The sequence below is a fragment of the Acanthopagrus latus genome, chromosome 21, assembly GCF_904848185.1.
Source record: "Acanthopagrus latus isolate v.2019 chromosome 21, fAcaLat1.1, whole genome shotgun sequence".
Lineage (NCBI taxonomy): Eukaryota > Metazoa > Chordata > Actinopteri > Spariformes > Sparidae > Acanthopagrus > Acanthopagrus latus.
Window position 1 is genome coordinate 2,447,269 of NC_051059.1, and position 15,486 is coordinate 2,462,754.

The 15,486-nt window shown below is 40.3% G+C and overlaps 2 protein-coding genes across 6 annotated transcripts; both read left to right on the forward strand.

Annotated features, from left to right (window-relative positions):
* Positions 1 to 205: 205 nt before the first annotated feature.
* LOC119011786 lies at positions 206 to 7,754 on the forward strand. 3 transcript variants are annotated; one of them, XM_037085148.1, is made up of 6 exons: positions 206 to 490; positions 1,397 to 1,545; positions 4,489 to 5,529; positions 5,631 to 5,786; positions 6,200 to 6,292; positions 6,860 to 7,754. In XM_037085148.1, exons 3-6 carry the CDS (start codon positions 4,501 to 4,503, stop codon positions 7,175 to 7,177), a joined length of 1,596 nt encoding a protein of 531 aa, XP_036941043.1. In that variant the 5' UTR covers positions 206 to 490; positions 1,397 to 1,545; positions 4,489 to 4,500; the 3' UTR covers positions 7,178 to 7,754. The 3 variants fall into 3 exon arrangements, with proteins under 3 accessions (XP_036941043.1, XP_036941044.1, XP_036941042.1); XM_037085149.1 differs by having other exon boundaries at positions 1,397 to 1,532; XM_037085147.1 differs by having other exon boundaries at positions 207 to 490; positions 1,397 to 4,353.
* A 2,375-nt stretch (positions 7,755 to 10,129) lies between these two features.
* On the forward strand, positions 10,130 to 14,024 carry atg10 (ATG10 autophagy related 10 homolog (S. cerevisiae)). Of its 3 annotated transcripts, none has more exons than XM_037085368.1 (7): positions 10,130 to 10,251; positions 10,824 to 10,930; positions 11,032 to 11,184; positions 11,445 to 11,625; positions 12,363 to 12,460; positions 12,575 to 12,672; positions 12,938 to 14,024. In XM_037085368.1, exons 2-7 carry the CDS (start codon positions 10,826 to 10,828, stop codon positions 13,056 to 13,058), a joined length of 756 nt encoding a protein of 251 aa, XP_036941263.1. In that variant the 5' UTR covers positions 10,130 to 10,251; positions 10,824 to 10,825; the 3' UTR covers positions 13,059 to 14,024. The 3 variants fall into 3 exon arrangements, with proteins under 3 accessions (XP_036941263.1, XP_036941264.1, XP_036941261.1); XM_037085369.1 differs by having other exon boundaries at positions 10,165 to 10,323; positions 12,622 to 12,672; XM_037085366.1 differs by having other exon boundaries at positions 10,167 to 10,323.
* The last annotated feature ends 1,462 nt before the right edge of the window (positions 14,025 to 15,486 follow it).

Here is a 15,486-nt window from a genome sequence, read left to right on the forward strand (position 1 = left end):
TGAATCAGTGCAGAAAAGAGAAACAGAAATAAGGGGAAGGCCTCTTGAGCCTGTCGCTTGAGCATCCATGATTTTACCCGTTTAGCGCGGTTTCACCTAATTTTGCACATCTGTCTCTTTGTCACTTCCATTTGCATCTTTTTATTAGACACACTCAAAAAAAGCAAACTGGGGGTCTGCTACCTTAACCTAAATCCAGTATGTAACTTATATTATATAAAATCATGTTTTAGAGTTGAACATTTCTAAATTATGTAGTTTTAACAAAAGATACAACAATTTAAATTTACTAGACTGATTTATGTTAACACAACATAATTCTAATGGATTAAGACTGCAAATCACTTCTGTTTACAACTCCGGAGCATGTGTGGCAGTAATGAGCAAATTCCTAATCAGTAGTGCCCCTCTTTAATCATGGTCAAAGGTGTGTCCCTGGCGGGCAAAGAGGAGCAGACATTTTGAGAAGAGACAGCACATGTGGAAGAAGGTAAGCTTAATCCTTTATCTTCAATTGAAAAGAAGGTAATAAAAGTTCAGAATTGTTATCGACAGTTAGTTATGGCCGCCTTTTGCATTTTGAATGACTTTTTTTTGTTCTGCGTGTTTTATTGTAGTGCATGTCCGACTGTCGCCATGTGCAAGCTTGCAAACTAAGGTTAACAGGTTGACGGCGTTGACTCATTTACAAAACCGCTCAAACCAAACAGTTTTTAAAACGTTTTAAAAATAATAGCGGTAAAGTTAAAAATCCCCCAAGTAGCGTCTTGCTTTCGCCTGGAGTCCGACAAAAAGTCGACACTAACTCCACCTTTGGCGAGCAGCAAGTGTTGTTGTTTTTTTATTTTAGTTTTTTTTCGGCCGCCGCCGTGGCAGGGTTTCTCTGTTAACTCGACGTAAATCTCCTCGGGCTGGACCACTGCTCTGGTGCAGCTAGGTTTCTGAGAGTGTAAACACAGCAGTTCGTTGCGCTACGGAGCTCTCCACAGTCTGATGTTATTCACGTTATTGAGGAGGGAGAGAACGTGTGCTACCGTGAGTGTAAAAGTACTGTTGCACGGTTTGTGTGCATTAACGTTAGCTCGTAGCCTGGTGTAGCCACCACCAACCTCCAAGGCACACTTATCAGGTGTTTGTCGTGACATGCAGCTTTGCTATGGATTTTTACAGTATCTCTCGATCGCACCGCGCCACATTCACGCACTTGTAGTTTTCAGTCAAATCAGTCCCTCCACAAACATAAAGAAGCATATTTAATGTACTTGTCCACTGGAAATAATAGAACCAGTCATACATTGGATTAACTATTGTTTTAACTCTCTTTATTATTATGTACGTTAAAGTTATTGTACTTCTCCCTCACCCTGTCTCTCTTTTCTCTCTCAATTCATCACAGAAATTTGTGGCAGTAAACGTGTCCAGTGCCATCATACAAGTCACCACCATTGGCCATACTCCTGTGAAAGCGTCCTCTTCTGGCATCATCAAACAAGAGTGACTGCAGGAAAAGGGAGTCATCTGCTAGTGTCAGGGTCAGTGTAGACAGTAAGTTTGTACACAAATGTAGTGACAAACTGTTTAAGATCAAGTATGGTGAAAAGGGAAAGATGGGAAATGAAAAATGTTAAATGCCCAGATGTTAGATTGTACCATTGTGTGTTACTGATATGTGGAGGTGCAAGGAGTGTAGTCTATCTTTTTCGACTAGATATGATCTACTTAAACATTTAAGACTACATCACCGCCATAGACGACTTCACTCATGCCCATATCAAAACTGTCCATGCAATTTTAAGACGCAAAATGCGTTGCGCATACATTTAAGTAGAGTTCATCCTAAGCAAACTCAAAGTCAGGAGCTCCTGGAATTGAAAACATTTTGTTGTCCTTTGTGCAACTGTAGCAATATTTCTACAGAGAGGGACTTTTTCACACATATTGGCATTCATTTTAAGAGTCATGAAACTGTTACCTGTATGTTTGGGGATTGTACTTTTAAAACAAATATCTATGCAACATTTCACTCCCACAAGAACCGGAAACACAACCCCCATACATTAAATGATTTTAAACCAGGGATAGTGACAACAACCAGAGTTTCACAAGAATCAACTGACAGTGCAGAGGACGATACACTTAACCCAGATGACTGTGTAGTGGAATTAAACAGTGCATCTTCAAATAATGATGATATAAGCAAGACCCTGCCTGACATTATTGAGCAGAACTTTGCTGCAGCTTTGCTTAAACTAGAACATTTCGCACATGTGCCAGGCACAAAAGTTGATGAGTTTCTACAGGAGCTACACTATTTGTTATGCTCAGCTGCATTTCCTCTCACTGTTAACACTATTGAAACTATGTTTCAGAAACATGGCTCCGTACCTGAAAAGTCAGTGATAAAAGAAGTCGCCACAGCCCTTGCCACGTCTCACCCCTTGCTAAAATCTATAGAGAAAGGTGGCTCTTTGAGCACATCATATCTCCGAAACAAATTTTACAGGGAGAACTTTAATGTCATTGAACCCACTGAGTACATGCTTGATGAAAAGGAAAACAAAAGCTTTCAGTATGTGCCTTTACTGAAGAGCTTGCAACAGCTCTTCAATAGGAAAGATGTTGTGGATAAAGTTGTTGAAAATCACAGAGCACATCAGAGTCATGGGGTCACAGGAGAACAGTGTACTTATAAATCATTTCAAGATGGCTCTCACTTTAAGGGAAATGGTTTTCTTTCAGGGGGTGAGTTAAGAATCTTGCTAACTTTGTACATAGATGATTTCGAGCTGTGTAATCCTCTTGGCACTTCGCGCAGGAAACATAAGCTCTGTGGTATCTACTGGACTTTGAGTAATTTGCCACCAGGCTCACATTCAGCACTTTCTGCGATTTACCTGGCAATCTTGTGCAAATCTGATAATGTGAAGAAGTACGGTTATGACAATGTCCTGCATCCTCTTCTTCAAGATGTAAAAACACTTGAGCAGGAAGGAATTTTTGTCCCATTGCTTGGTAAATGTGTTAAAGGCACAATTCAAGTTGTTGCAGCGGATAACCTCAGTGCCCATAGTGTGGCAGGTTTTAATGAAAGTTTTTCTGGTGGGTACATCTGCCGATTCTGCACAGCAACACGGGCAGAGATCCAAACAAGAGATGTGAAATCAGGTTTATTTGATCTGAGGACTAAAGAACTACATGACTCGCATGTGCATTCAGCCCAGCAGAACAGTTCAAGCTGTTTTGGGGTGAAAGGCCCATGTGTAATCACCAAAAACCTTGCCCACTTTAATGTTCTGACTGGTTATCCACCAGATATCATGCATGATGTCTTTGAAGGCATCGTACCTGTGGAGCTTGCACATTGTTTGTCACTGCTGATATCCAAGAAATATTTCAGTCTTGAGCTTCTGAACAAGTCTATCCTTAGTTTTCCCTTCAAGTGGTCAGACAAGACTAACAGGCCCCACGTAATTCCACACACATTCTCAAAAACAATCGGGGGGAACGCTCATGAGAACTGGGCTTTGATAAGATTTCTTCCATTCATCATTGGGCATCTTGTGCCAGAAGATGAAATGGCATGGCAAATTTTAATGGTTCTAAAAGATGTTGTAGAGCTGGTGGTTGCTCCAACACACACAGAAGACTCTGTTGCTTACCTTGAGTGCAAAATTTCAGAGCACCGCAAAAGATACCAAGAACTGTTTCCTAATGTGCAGCTTCTACCCAAACATCATTACCTAGACCATTATCCTGGACTCATCAGGCAGTTTGGTCCTCTCGTTGGTCTCTGGACTATGCGATTCGAGGCCAAGCACAGTTTTTTTAAGCATGTAATTCGACACTCCAACTGCTTCAAAAACGTGCCCCTCTCGCTAGCTTTTAAGCATCAGCTCATGATTTCGTATCACATGAGAGCATCCAGTTTTGAAAAGCCTGTCCTTGAGCTGACAAATGTCTCAACAGTTCCTATTGATGTTTTAAAAACAGACATTGTTGAGAACATTGAACAAAGATTTCCTGGTACCAGAGAGGTACACATGACTCGATCTGTGTCAACCAAAGGTGTAACTTTTAAAAAGGACATGATTATAGCTCATGGGTCTACAAGTGGACTTCCTGATTTTGGACAGATTGTTCACGTTTTTGTTATTCAGGAGAGACTGTTTTTTATGGTTAAGAGACTTTGTGGATGGTATAGTGAGCATTACAGGGCTTTTGAGCTCACGTCATGTCCAACCAAAGACACAGATCTGATTGAGCTTAGTGACCTAGCAGATGACTACCCTCTGGCAGACTACTTTGTTGGATCTCTAAGAATGGTGACATTGAAAAGACACATACATGTATAAGGTATGATGACGTTTTGATTTAAAATTTAATGTTAATTGAACTGCCAATGAAAATAAGTCTCAACCTTAGATAAGTACTCTTGTACAAATATATTTTTATATTTATGTCTTTATATGTTTTTGTTTTTATTCACAGATTGTTGATGAAATGGCTGCTCCAGTGAAGCTCAGAGTCATCCTTGGAGAAAACGATTCCCAGAGACTGATCCTGCAGGACGGAATCCCAGAGACTATTGGTGAACTTGTTCAGCACATTAAGAGGCAGTGTGGGGTAGAGGACCACTTCAGGCTGCAATTTATGGATGCTGAGTTTGGCAATGAATTCACCAACTTGACTTCAGTGTTAGAGATCCAGGACAAAAGTACCTTAAAGCTTGTCTTTGATTCAGCTCCCGCTGCCTCTGCCCTGCCTGGTGGCTCCCCACCTCCACCCTGCTCCACTCCTGCCACATCATGGTCTGGTGATGACTCATCACTTTCATTTAGTAGCTTGTGTGACACAGACATCCTGTCTTCTCCTGAGTCCACCCCTTCAAGATCCTCTGGATGGCCTGTTGTTTTTGTTGTACCCCGTTTCCCATATGATTGTCAGCTTCAGCTGGACAAGGCCAATGCGGCATTCAAAGAAAGTGGAACTTTATTGGATCCAGATGTTAGACTTAAAACTGCCATTCTTGACAGTTTAGCTGAGGAAATTGTTCGGTACAAAGTGTACCCCTCAGACAGTGAGTTTGAAGAGGTTGCTGAAGCCCTTGTGTCATCCCATCCATGTTTGAAAGAGCCAGGCTCTGCCACTGGATATGGTGGCTGGAAGGTGAGCTTAAAGTACAAACTTGCTAACTACCGGAGGAAGCTCAAGCGGCTTGGATGTCCAGAAGTTGAACTGAATTCGCTGACAAATAAACCTGCAGACAAATGCAGTCCTGCTTATGGTGTGAAGAAGCCCAGAAGAGCAGAAGTAAATTACTGCCCCACCTACCCATCTGATGAATCTGCAGAGACACTTGAAAAAATAAGAGAGACCCTGCTTTTAGAAGTAAAGAAAAGGAACAATCAGGGCACAGTGGCGGCCATGATGGAGAAGACCTTTGCACACAGAAGGCAAGAGGTTATTCGTGATGCACCCTTGATTGCTGATTTCAAAACCAAATGGCCGGCTCTCTTCTGTGTACGCGAGGTGGGTGAATAAATACAGAGCGCTCGTGATTTAGTGTAAGCCAAACAAATATGAGTAAGTAATTCAGTGTTGTGTACCTTTTTTTTCTTCTCTCATTTAAGCTAACTGCTGAATTCAAGAGGATTACAACCGTCAGTTTGCTGCCAAAGTTCTTCTCCCAACTGGATGCTCTATCTTCAAAGCTGATGAAGGTGTTTTCCAAGAAAGGGGGCGGTCAAGGAAGAAAGATCAAGAGCATCATGATACCCATCACCCAGGTATGAGGATAAAAAAAAGAAACTGAACAGCCATAATATTTATGTCATGCTTGACATTTTAAGGGAAAATGTAAGAGGGATGAAGGTAAATAAAACTAGATGGAGAGGGGGTAATGTACTTGATTGAAGAATGATTTGATAAAATACGAACGTCGGGCACATTTGACAATGTCCACTGACATTACAATGGTAGTTACTGTTTACTGGGACACATGAATAAATGTCTTGCTTGGAAATAAAACCAAACCACCCAAGGATAATGTAAGTTCACATATCATAAAAATATCAATCAAGTTTTTACATTAAAAAAAAAAGTTAATTTCAGTGTTTGTTCAATGTTTGTGAAATCTTTTCTACCTGTTGATTTTAAAATTGCTTTTTGTTGTCAATTTTTTATTGTCCTACACACTCAGACCGATGCCATTGATGTCAGAAGAGAGTGCATCATCAAAGCCCTGTGTGTCTACTTAAATGAAGAGCCAGAGAACCTCGTGAAAGAATACATGGTATGTAATTTTGTTTTTATTCTCCAGTCCCAATTCTGACATCTGTAAACAACCCAGTTACACACTTAACCCTCCTGTTGTCCTCTGGGGTGAAACTGATCCAATCTGTTTTGGCTGGTCCTTCCTTCCTCTCTTCCTCAAATCTTTCTGTCCCTCCATCCCTCCTGTCTCTAATTTCCTTCCTTTCTTCCTCCCTTCCTTCTGTCCCTCCTTCCCTCCCTCCCTCCCTCCCTCCCACTCCTTCCTCTCTCCTTTCCTTGATTCTATTTCTCCTTTCCTCCATCCTTCTTTCCTTCCTTTCTCCATTCTTTCCTTCCTTCCTTTCTTGACCCAATCAGTTCCCCTCCTCCACCTTTCTCTCTCTTTCTTCCTTCTTTCCATCCTTCCTTCCTTCCTCCCTTCTTTGTTCCAGGACAAAAGGAGGGTTAAGAAAAGACAATGTAATACTAGAATCTTTCACATAAGATAAGTGACAGCTGCTTTACAGAAATTTGTGTGTTTAAAAAATGGGACTACAGTACCATTTTGACATGCATATCCTCTATTTCCCCCCTTTCTTCTGTGAAGAACACAGATGGTGAAAGCAGTGAAGCTGCGATGATGAAGACTACATTTGGAATATTTGTCATTCGCAAAGAAGATGCAGAGCCAAAAGATGGACCGGAAGATGTAGGTATCATTCTGGAGGGCGTGCAAGTTCTGGATGAGCTCGGAAACGTACCACTTGCCGTGGGAATGTTGTTCGCACTTGTATACGCGCTCAACCTCAGCTATCCACCAGAGCTGCGATACACCTTCGAAGCTTTGCAGAAGCTTATCATGGAGCTTGATGGAAACCGACTCTCAAAAAAAATTCAAACACTGAAAACACTACTTGCACGTTAGTCATCCTCATTAGAGTAAACTACTGTTCAGGTAGCAGTGACTCTATTTGAAGCCTTTCAGGCATTTACCTTCAAATATGATAAGCTGTTGTTAATGTGTTTTGATACTTTAAACTGTTGATATTTGGAGGTTAGAGGAGAATAATGTTTAGAAGTGTTTCTTTAAACAAGGGAAGGAAAAAAAAAGTTGTCAAACAACAAAGTTTTCTTTTGAAACTTGAGATGATGCACAATGCTGTATTTAACATTTTTCTTTGCACACAGTTGCCAGGACCGTATTCTGCATATAGCTTCATAACCAGCTTTGATTTGTTTTTTGGTCATCAGAAAGCTCCAAATATAGACACCTAATACTGGTTGTTTAAGTGGTTTACACTTGAAATTTGAAATTGTTTGTATTTTCACAGCAACATGTTTTCAGCCAATTGCTTGAAAGTGAGTTTTGCCATTTCTGGTAAAGTGTTATTCCAACAAATCCAGTTTGCTTCGTGTTTTTCTTTTCCAAAACTTGACACCAGCTTGGGGAAAATAGGTTGACATTTGTATAAATTGTGGAATATAAAAATACTGTTAAATTATTTATTTTATTAATAATTATGGTTTTGTTGACTCAGCACAATTAATTAATGTAACTGTATTTAAAATAATGGTTGCAACTACCCATTTAAATTAAGTAACTCGTAATTATATCATACTAGTTTAAATGGCCCAACAAAAATATGTTAGTATGTAACATTTACCCTTGCAAATCTAGTTGGACATAATCCTAGTAATTAAGTCATAGTAACACAAATGCATCATGTTGATCCAACATATTTATATTTAGGTCACTCGACAAAATTGTTTCTGGCTAAATTAAAGCATTTTGTTTAGGTGGAAATTATTTCCATAATTTTATTACGTTCTGCGAACAAATGATTTTTTTGAGTGCATTATATTGATCACAAGCAGTTATATTGGTGGGCTGCCCTGTACCTCAGCTGGTAGAGCATGCTTCCCGTGTACACTGGCTGTTCCAGGATTCTAATCTGACATGTGGCCTTTTGGTCCCTGACATTTCCCTTCTTTCTGTCATCCTTTTTCCTGTCACCCTAAAAAGCTGTCATGTCCAATAAAGCGATGGGGACAAAAAGCCGCCCCTCCCCCCAAAAATAAAGGCAGCTATATTAGCGAGAGTAATGTAAAGAAAATGCACGGACGTTGTGTTAGAGTGGCTAAATGGCCCTTCAAACTGAGGTTTTTCAGAAAAACAGCTCAACTGAAGGTGATGAGAACTCTGTATCTTTGTTTTAAAAACACGTATAAAACATACTGTAGTTCTCTGATGGGTCAGGCACTAGCTAACAGGTTAACGTTACATTGGTATTGCTGATTTGTGAATGACAGTTGTCCATATTTATGTATTCAAATACTGAATTCACCCCATTTATAGCATTTGAAATCCAAATTTTAACTTAAGTCCTGCAGTCAGGTGGCTTCACTTCATGCCGCTCATCTTATATCGGTGCAGAATGGCAGGGTAGGTGCTAATGTTAGCATATAAAGCACTGCTAGTGGCGAGGTAATGAAGACATGTTCTTTTCCATTGGATGATTTGAGTGATGGTGTTGGTGCTGTAAATGAATTGCGAGTGCCCATTCTTTCCTTTCTCTGTGAGATAAATGGCATTGTGGTAATACCAGGATTGCCACTGTGGCACTAGAGAAATCACCGTAGGTGAGGGCAGTATGTTTGAAATGTCTGACTGTGTCTGTTTACATAAACACTATGGCAACTGACGACATATGAGAGTCTTGAAGGGTTGACTCATTTCAGAGTGTGATTTCAACAATGACCCATTCTAAGTGTTCTGATGAGCAAGGTGGCACTTGAAAACAAGTGGAAGGGGTAAAAAAATGTTAATTCTGCATGCAGCATAGATATATTCATATATTAGTATTTAATATTTACTTCTTTATATCGTTAAGAATTTACAAAAAAAAAACAACTGACTTCTATCAAAGCCTGCACATTGTATGTTGCTGGCTATTGTTGCTTCCAATATACACTTATATATGTTTATGCATCTATTTTTTCATCTCTTTTCAATTCAGACCCACCTAAATGTTCCACGTGTATGTTTATGTTAACCTGTCGCTGTCTGCGGTCCAGTTCTTTGTAGTTTACACATAACTTGCCAATGTGATCCTGGCAGTGTGTGCTGTGCTGCATCTGCAGCACTAAAGTTGGATTTGCTGCCATCTAGCGATGACAAAGAGAAACTGCAAGATAAGTGTCCGTTCAGAGACTAACGGGATACAAAACATGTTTGAACGATTTTAACAACGTATAAAGGAGGATTGTCTAAAGCATTTTAATATATATATATATATATATATATATATATATATATATATATATATATAATCAATGAATTGGCATTAATTTGTTGTTTGACGGGTAGTTTAAGTTTAACGACACATGTGATATCTATCTATCTATCTATCTATCTATCTATCTATCTATTAGTGTTGATTAGTGTAATTTAACTATTTTTGTTTTATCAAAAGAACCTCACCCTATTTTAGTGTATATACTGTACAACCATCAAGATTAAACTGTATGAGTTCATGTTAATTCATTCAAGAATAATCGGGAGGAATGGGGGAAGACATAAATTGCACAAACTAGCAAAGAAGCAAATAGGAAGGAAAATATAAACGTCAGAGTTAAACTTTTAAAATCAGAAGTGAAAAGCTTCGTCTGGAACGCACAAGTGAAACAATGCCAACAATACTGGGACAGTGCAACCAAGGGTTGTACACAAAGCAAAGTCCTGATGTCCTGTTGGAAACGTGAAAGAGAGAGCAGACATGTTCAGTCACAGTGGTCAGGGACCTGCTGAGGACACGTGACAACAACCGGACCAATAAAAACAACAGAAGAACTGACGGGATGAGTCGCGCCAGAGGGGGGCAGCAGTGCTACACTTACTGCCATTCAACACCAAGGAAGAAGACGAGGGCGGAAGTGTTGTTCAGCAGCGGCCCGCTGCAGTCAGCAGTCGGAACAGTAAAGCAGTGACCTGTCAGACAGGTGTGTTTCTGTCTAAATGTCCCCAAATATTCCATCCACCCGTCCGCGACAAGATGACGTCAACATCGAGCCGTAAGCTGTCCGACTGATCCGGGAACGGATCGGCATGTTTAAATGCGTTCAGACTATTTAGACTGTTTAACACTGACAGGACCGAGCACTCAGACTCTAAGGATTCTAAATGGAAATCCATAGACTTGTTAGTTCGTGGAATAATAATGTGTGGTGTTGAAAATGAATAACTAACGTGGTTGAACCTTTAAGACACAGTTTGATTTGTATGTTACAAAAAAAAAAAGAAAAAAAAAAAGACTTTGCTAAAAGTGAAAGTCACCATACCTACAGAATATCCAGTATATATCCTCACATAAACACAATGTATCCCAGAGGATAAAATAAAATCTGTTAAACCATTTACTCTGCTTAAGTTTTAGATAAAAGAGGGCAGTTTGCCTGCCAAACAGACAAACTGGCATTTATAATAAACATGAGAAAAATATGTTTGATTCATTATCATAAAGATGCAGATGACCAGACCTCCCCTCTCTTAACAGCCACATGTTCCCTTGCAGACATGAGCTCATGTGTTCTGGATGAGCAGAACTTCCGTCGCTGCTGTCGTCTCCTCCTGCAACAGTCAGAGCAGCTGAACGATGGCTGGAGCTGGGAGCCCGTCCAGGTGAGGAGGTCTGTACTGTCACTGTCATTAAAGGAGACGGAGCCCGGAGGCCTGCTGTCATCCACACATGGGGTTGATGGTCGTGTCTGATCTGTGTTTAGGACTCGGAGGAGGGTTACCTGAGGAAAACTACTCTCAGGTCAGTTGTCATCAACTCCAGCACAGTGTGGGACCTGGAAGGATCAAGTTCAGAGTCGGAGCCATACACTTCCTGTCACTTCAGGCCTGATCAGCTGGGACATGAGTCAGAACAGGTGAGTGGAAACACACACATTCACTTTATATCACGTGCTTTATTTTCCACATATGCCTTAAGGAATTATCACTGAATGTCAGGAATTAGTACCTCTTATGTGTTAGTCACACGAAAACGAACATTTGATTGATATGTTAATGATCTGCACACACCTCTACACTTTAACTGATCCCCGAATTAAGATGCAGTCCAGGCTTCCAACATGAAGCAACCGGACATCCATTCACCGGTGTGTCCACTGTCTCTCTCCCTATACAGTCTGTTCCTATAGCCCTAGATGAGACTGACACTATGGAAGATGACATTGATGATGATGATGAAGGCGACGGCGTCTGTGCGGTGACGAAAGGCAGCAGCAAGGTGCTTCAGTACGAGTATCACATCATGTACTCGTGCAGCTACAGCACTCCTGTGCTCTACTTCAGAGCCTCCACTCTACGTTAGTAACACGTGGGACAGTCACTGCACACACACACACACACACACACATACACACACACAGTCCTTCTCCAGCGGTGTGCACGTTTCCTGAGTCCAGTCAAATTCAAAACAAATTTAAATGATGGAGTACTCTATAGGGAAAACATACAGTCAGAATATCTTAATGAAGGTTGTAAGCTTCAAAACTGTAATTGGCAAGCTCTGTGGTTCCTGTTTCTTTTTCTTTTTTAACTTGTAGATTCATTTGGGTAAAAAAATATATATATATTTACTATTAATTTGATCCAATCCAGCAGAAAGTAAGGAATTGATGAGGATTATAATAGAAATAAACCCAACCCTAACCCTAACCCTAATAGAAATATCTAGACGTAGTTGTGTGAGAAATGATGTCCACATGGCCGACCAGTCATGCCATATGTGAGCCTGGCATGAATGTCACATTGTTTGCAGAATTTGTTGGATGGAGACTCCCAATATGCGTTATTTGAATCATAAGAACACCTTAATTATGTAATTTGTAATCGCTTCCTGAAAATACTTGTACTTTTTATTTGAAATGTAAAGAAGGAGACCTGTATAGCACCGGTCACATCGCTTTAGCTTTGAACACATGTTTGTTGGACTCAAGCACAAGTCAAAGTTATCACTGGTTGCAGTTAGTCATATTTCAACAGTGTCAGACCCTTTGAGATGTTTTTGCTGTGTCTTCTTCTTCATGTGTTACCTTGCCAGAGGGGAGGAGCCTGTCATTAGAGGAGGTGTGGAGCTCTGTTCATCCAAACTTCAGGCTCAGACTTCAGAACAGTCCACTGAATACAATCAGTATGCAGGTACAAGCAGGAGAGATGCAGCCCTCTGTTTTATTATTACCAACATCATCCTACAAGCTTTACTCAGAGTTGTGTGTGGGTGTGTGTGCACATGCATGTACATGTGTGTGATAGGAGCATCCCCTGCTGGGTCAGCCTTTCTTCATGCTCCACCCCTGTAGGACAGAAGAGTTTATGCGGCCTGTGATGCTGGCAGCTCAGGAGCAACACAGGTAGGATCACTGTTGGATTCACTTTCATTCATCATAACACAAGGGAAGGCTGTTACACATGAAGCTGTTTCATGAAAAGTCCTTTCAGTTTATTGAAAAGTTGCATAAAAAGCTAGATGTGCAATAAGGTTCATTCAGCAGCAGCATGTTCATGCTGATATAATATCACATTGTTGTAAATCAAGAAACTTAAAGAAATTGAGTCTTATTATTATTAGATATCTGTCATGTCCACAGCTGTTTGTGTGTGTGTATGTGTGTGTAGGCCAGTGAACTACGTGTTGTCGTGGCTCAGTGTGGTGGGTCCTGTGGTGGGTCTGGACGTCACCCTGAAGTACTCCCAGCTCCATCCTGCAGCCTCCATCAGCAGCACTGAGTCAGACTGAGGTATCGTCTGCTCTGCTGCTCACTCTGTCAGCATCACTGTGGACTGCCTCTATATCAAGGCTGGATTATGAAGCAGGCGGCTGTCCCAGCACAAAAAGCCTCAGGGACCCCAATGGGCCAGAGTTGTCTGGGTGCCAGTTACTTTGTAATGTAACTGAAATGGTTATATTGGCCACAATGCCATATTCATACACACATTTTTGTTTAATGAAATTACGACCCAGATTCCCCAAATGTTTTGGACACTGTCTAAAACGTGAATAAAAACAGATGCCTTTTGAACCCTTTGAAAACAGTCCTAGTGAGAAAGTGTTCCTGAGCTCATGTGGTAATCTTTTTTACAGCCACGTGTCTGACAAAGTAGCGAACCTCAGCAACTGAGCCTTTCCCATTCATACTGCATCAGCTTATCAGCAAAAGTCAATGAAGCTGATAAAGTAAGACATTAAATATATTGTCTTTGAACTGTTTTTAACTGAGTTTATGTCAGTAGGTCAAGTATTAGCAAATGACTCACAAGTTGTTTTATTTGTTTTAAACAACACTGCATCTTTCTTCGGAATCGGGGTTGTAACACAAGTGACAAAGTAAAACTGTGACAGGATGGTGTGTATGCAGGCTGTAATATGTCATTCTTTTCACCCATGCTCTAAATATTGTTGCGATGTAAACTAAAAACATCTTATAATGAAATATTATTACAACACTTGTACAAGCTGTGTGTACTCTGTGTTCACTTCAGTCTACACAGTGAAGCCTGCACTCATTAACTGACATAGTTGGCTCATAACAAACCAGCTCAGGTAGCAACACCCAAACTCCGGGGCTAAATTGCCAAGTGTGGTATGTATGAACAGGCTTTAGAAAATGCTATGACAACTCTACAAACATCACAGAAGGCATCTTCTGTGCATCTCAATTTGTTGTACAATGTACAATGACAATAAATTTATCTAAGTAGTAAATCATGGGAATGTAATTTTTCTCTTTGTCTGACAGTGTCATTCCAAAGTCAAAGTTTGATTGCTGTCTCTGTGCTATTGACAAAAAATAAATGTTCACCAACAATTAATTTGTATGAATATGGATTTTAGACAGGTTGCTGCAGCAGCTCCTTTGTTCATTTGTGCCATGAAACAATATGGTGATTTCCTGCCAGATTCAGTTAAGTCCAATCCTGCACAATCATCCAAATTTTAAACCTTGAAATGTAACTTTTATGAATTGGAAAAACGTAATCATTTAATTGTTGTCCCCTATCAGGGATGTGTATTGTGCTAACAGGTTCTGTTGCTTGTTATCAATACTTTTGTTTTTGGGAATTACTATACAGAAGTATCTGATTATTTCCCTGATGGTGTTGTTTGTTTATGTAAGTTGTTAAGCTTGGCCTAGGGGTGCCAAAGTGTGACATGAAATGCACTACACCAGAGTGTCTGTTCAACAATGATAAGTGGGCTATAAAGAGTGTGAGTGAATATACTGTATATACAGAGGTGAAGCCTCTGTTCAGGCTGAGCTCAGGCCACAATAACAAACAAATCCCAATACAAACGCCTCATCGGTAATCTAACTAAACCCTATGAAAGAAAAGGAGCAAAAAGACATTTGCTAAACCTGCCTCCCTAACCAAAAACAGGACAAAAACAGGGAGTAAAGAGAAGGCAGCTCACCCCTACTGCTTCATGCCTATTTCTAAACAGGCTTTCTCTGGAAAAAAACACAGAGCACTCTAGCACTCTTTAGTATTCAACAAATACTAATTTATCAACCATAAACACAATTCAGTCACGAGGGAGAAGGATGCTGTTCGCTGGTAGTGATCTTGGGCATCTTCTAAACACACATATTAATAGCACAACACAAATGCAAATTACAGCTGGGGCCATAACAAAGTGCTATAAGAGCACCGGTATGAAATTTAGATAATTATGTTAACATTTATGAAATAGATATTTTTAAAAATATTATAGCAATTACATATGAAGTAGGAAGTGATAAAGGTCACAAGACTACAGAATAGATACATTAAAAAAACAAATAGGCTCTTTTCGCAATCTAGTTAGGCTGATCTCACAACTGCACTATTTCAGAATGCTGTGGGATGCTGGGTCCACTTATGGACTCCCACCCACTCAATCTTTGTATAGCACCAATTTACAACAGAAGTTATCTAACGCCACTTTCCAGTTCAAGCATGTCTATGCCATACTTCTGATGTAAATGTCCTGCTGTAGTACAGGATGTGTGAATTTACAAAAGTTTCAAAAGATTGCTTAGTTTGGCTACTGGTGCTCTGCCCAGCCATTGTAGTCATATCTTGATCATAAGGTGAAGAAGTCCTGTATTCTTGGTCTACCATTTTTGGACATTGAGTGAGAGCTGAGAGCAGCCTGTATTGACTGAACGTCTGGGTGTGGTACCTTT

Bases quoted from the DNA above. Each gene is read 5' to 3' on its own strand.
- atg10 (XM_037085366.1), top strand. The intron at 10,931-11,031 runs GTGAGGAGGTCT...ATCTGTGTTTAG, and splicing joins GGAGCTGGGAGCCCGTCCAG to GACTCGGAGGAGGGTTACCT. The intron at 12,673-12,937 runs GTAGGATCACTG...ATGTGTGTGTAG, and splicing joins GCAGCTCAGGAGCAACACAG to GCCAGTGAACTACGTGTTGT.
- LOC119011786 (XM_037085147.1), top strand. The intron at 5,530-5,630 runs GTGGGTGAATAA...CTCTCATTTAAG, and splicing joins CTCTCTTCTGTGTACGCGAG to CTAACTGCTGAATTCAAGAG. The intron at 6,293-6,859 runs GTATGTAATTTT...TCTTCTGTGAAG, and splicing joins ACCTCGTGAAAGAATACATG to AACACAGATGGTGAAAGCAG.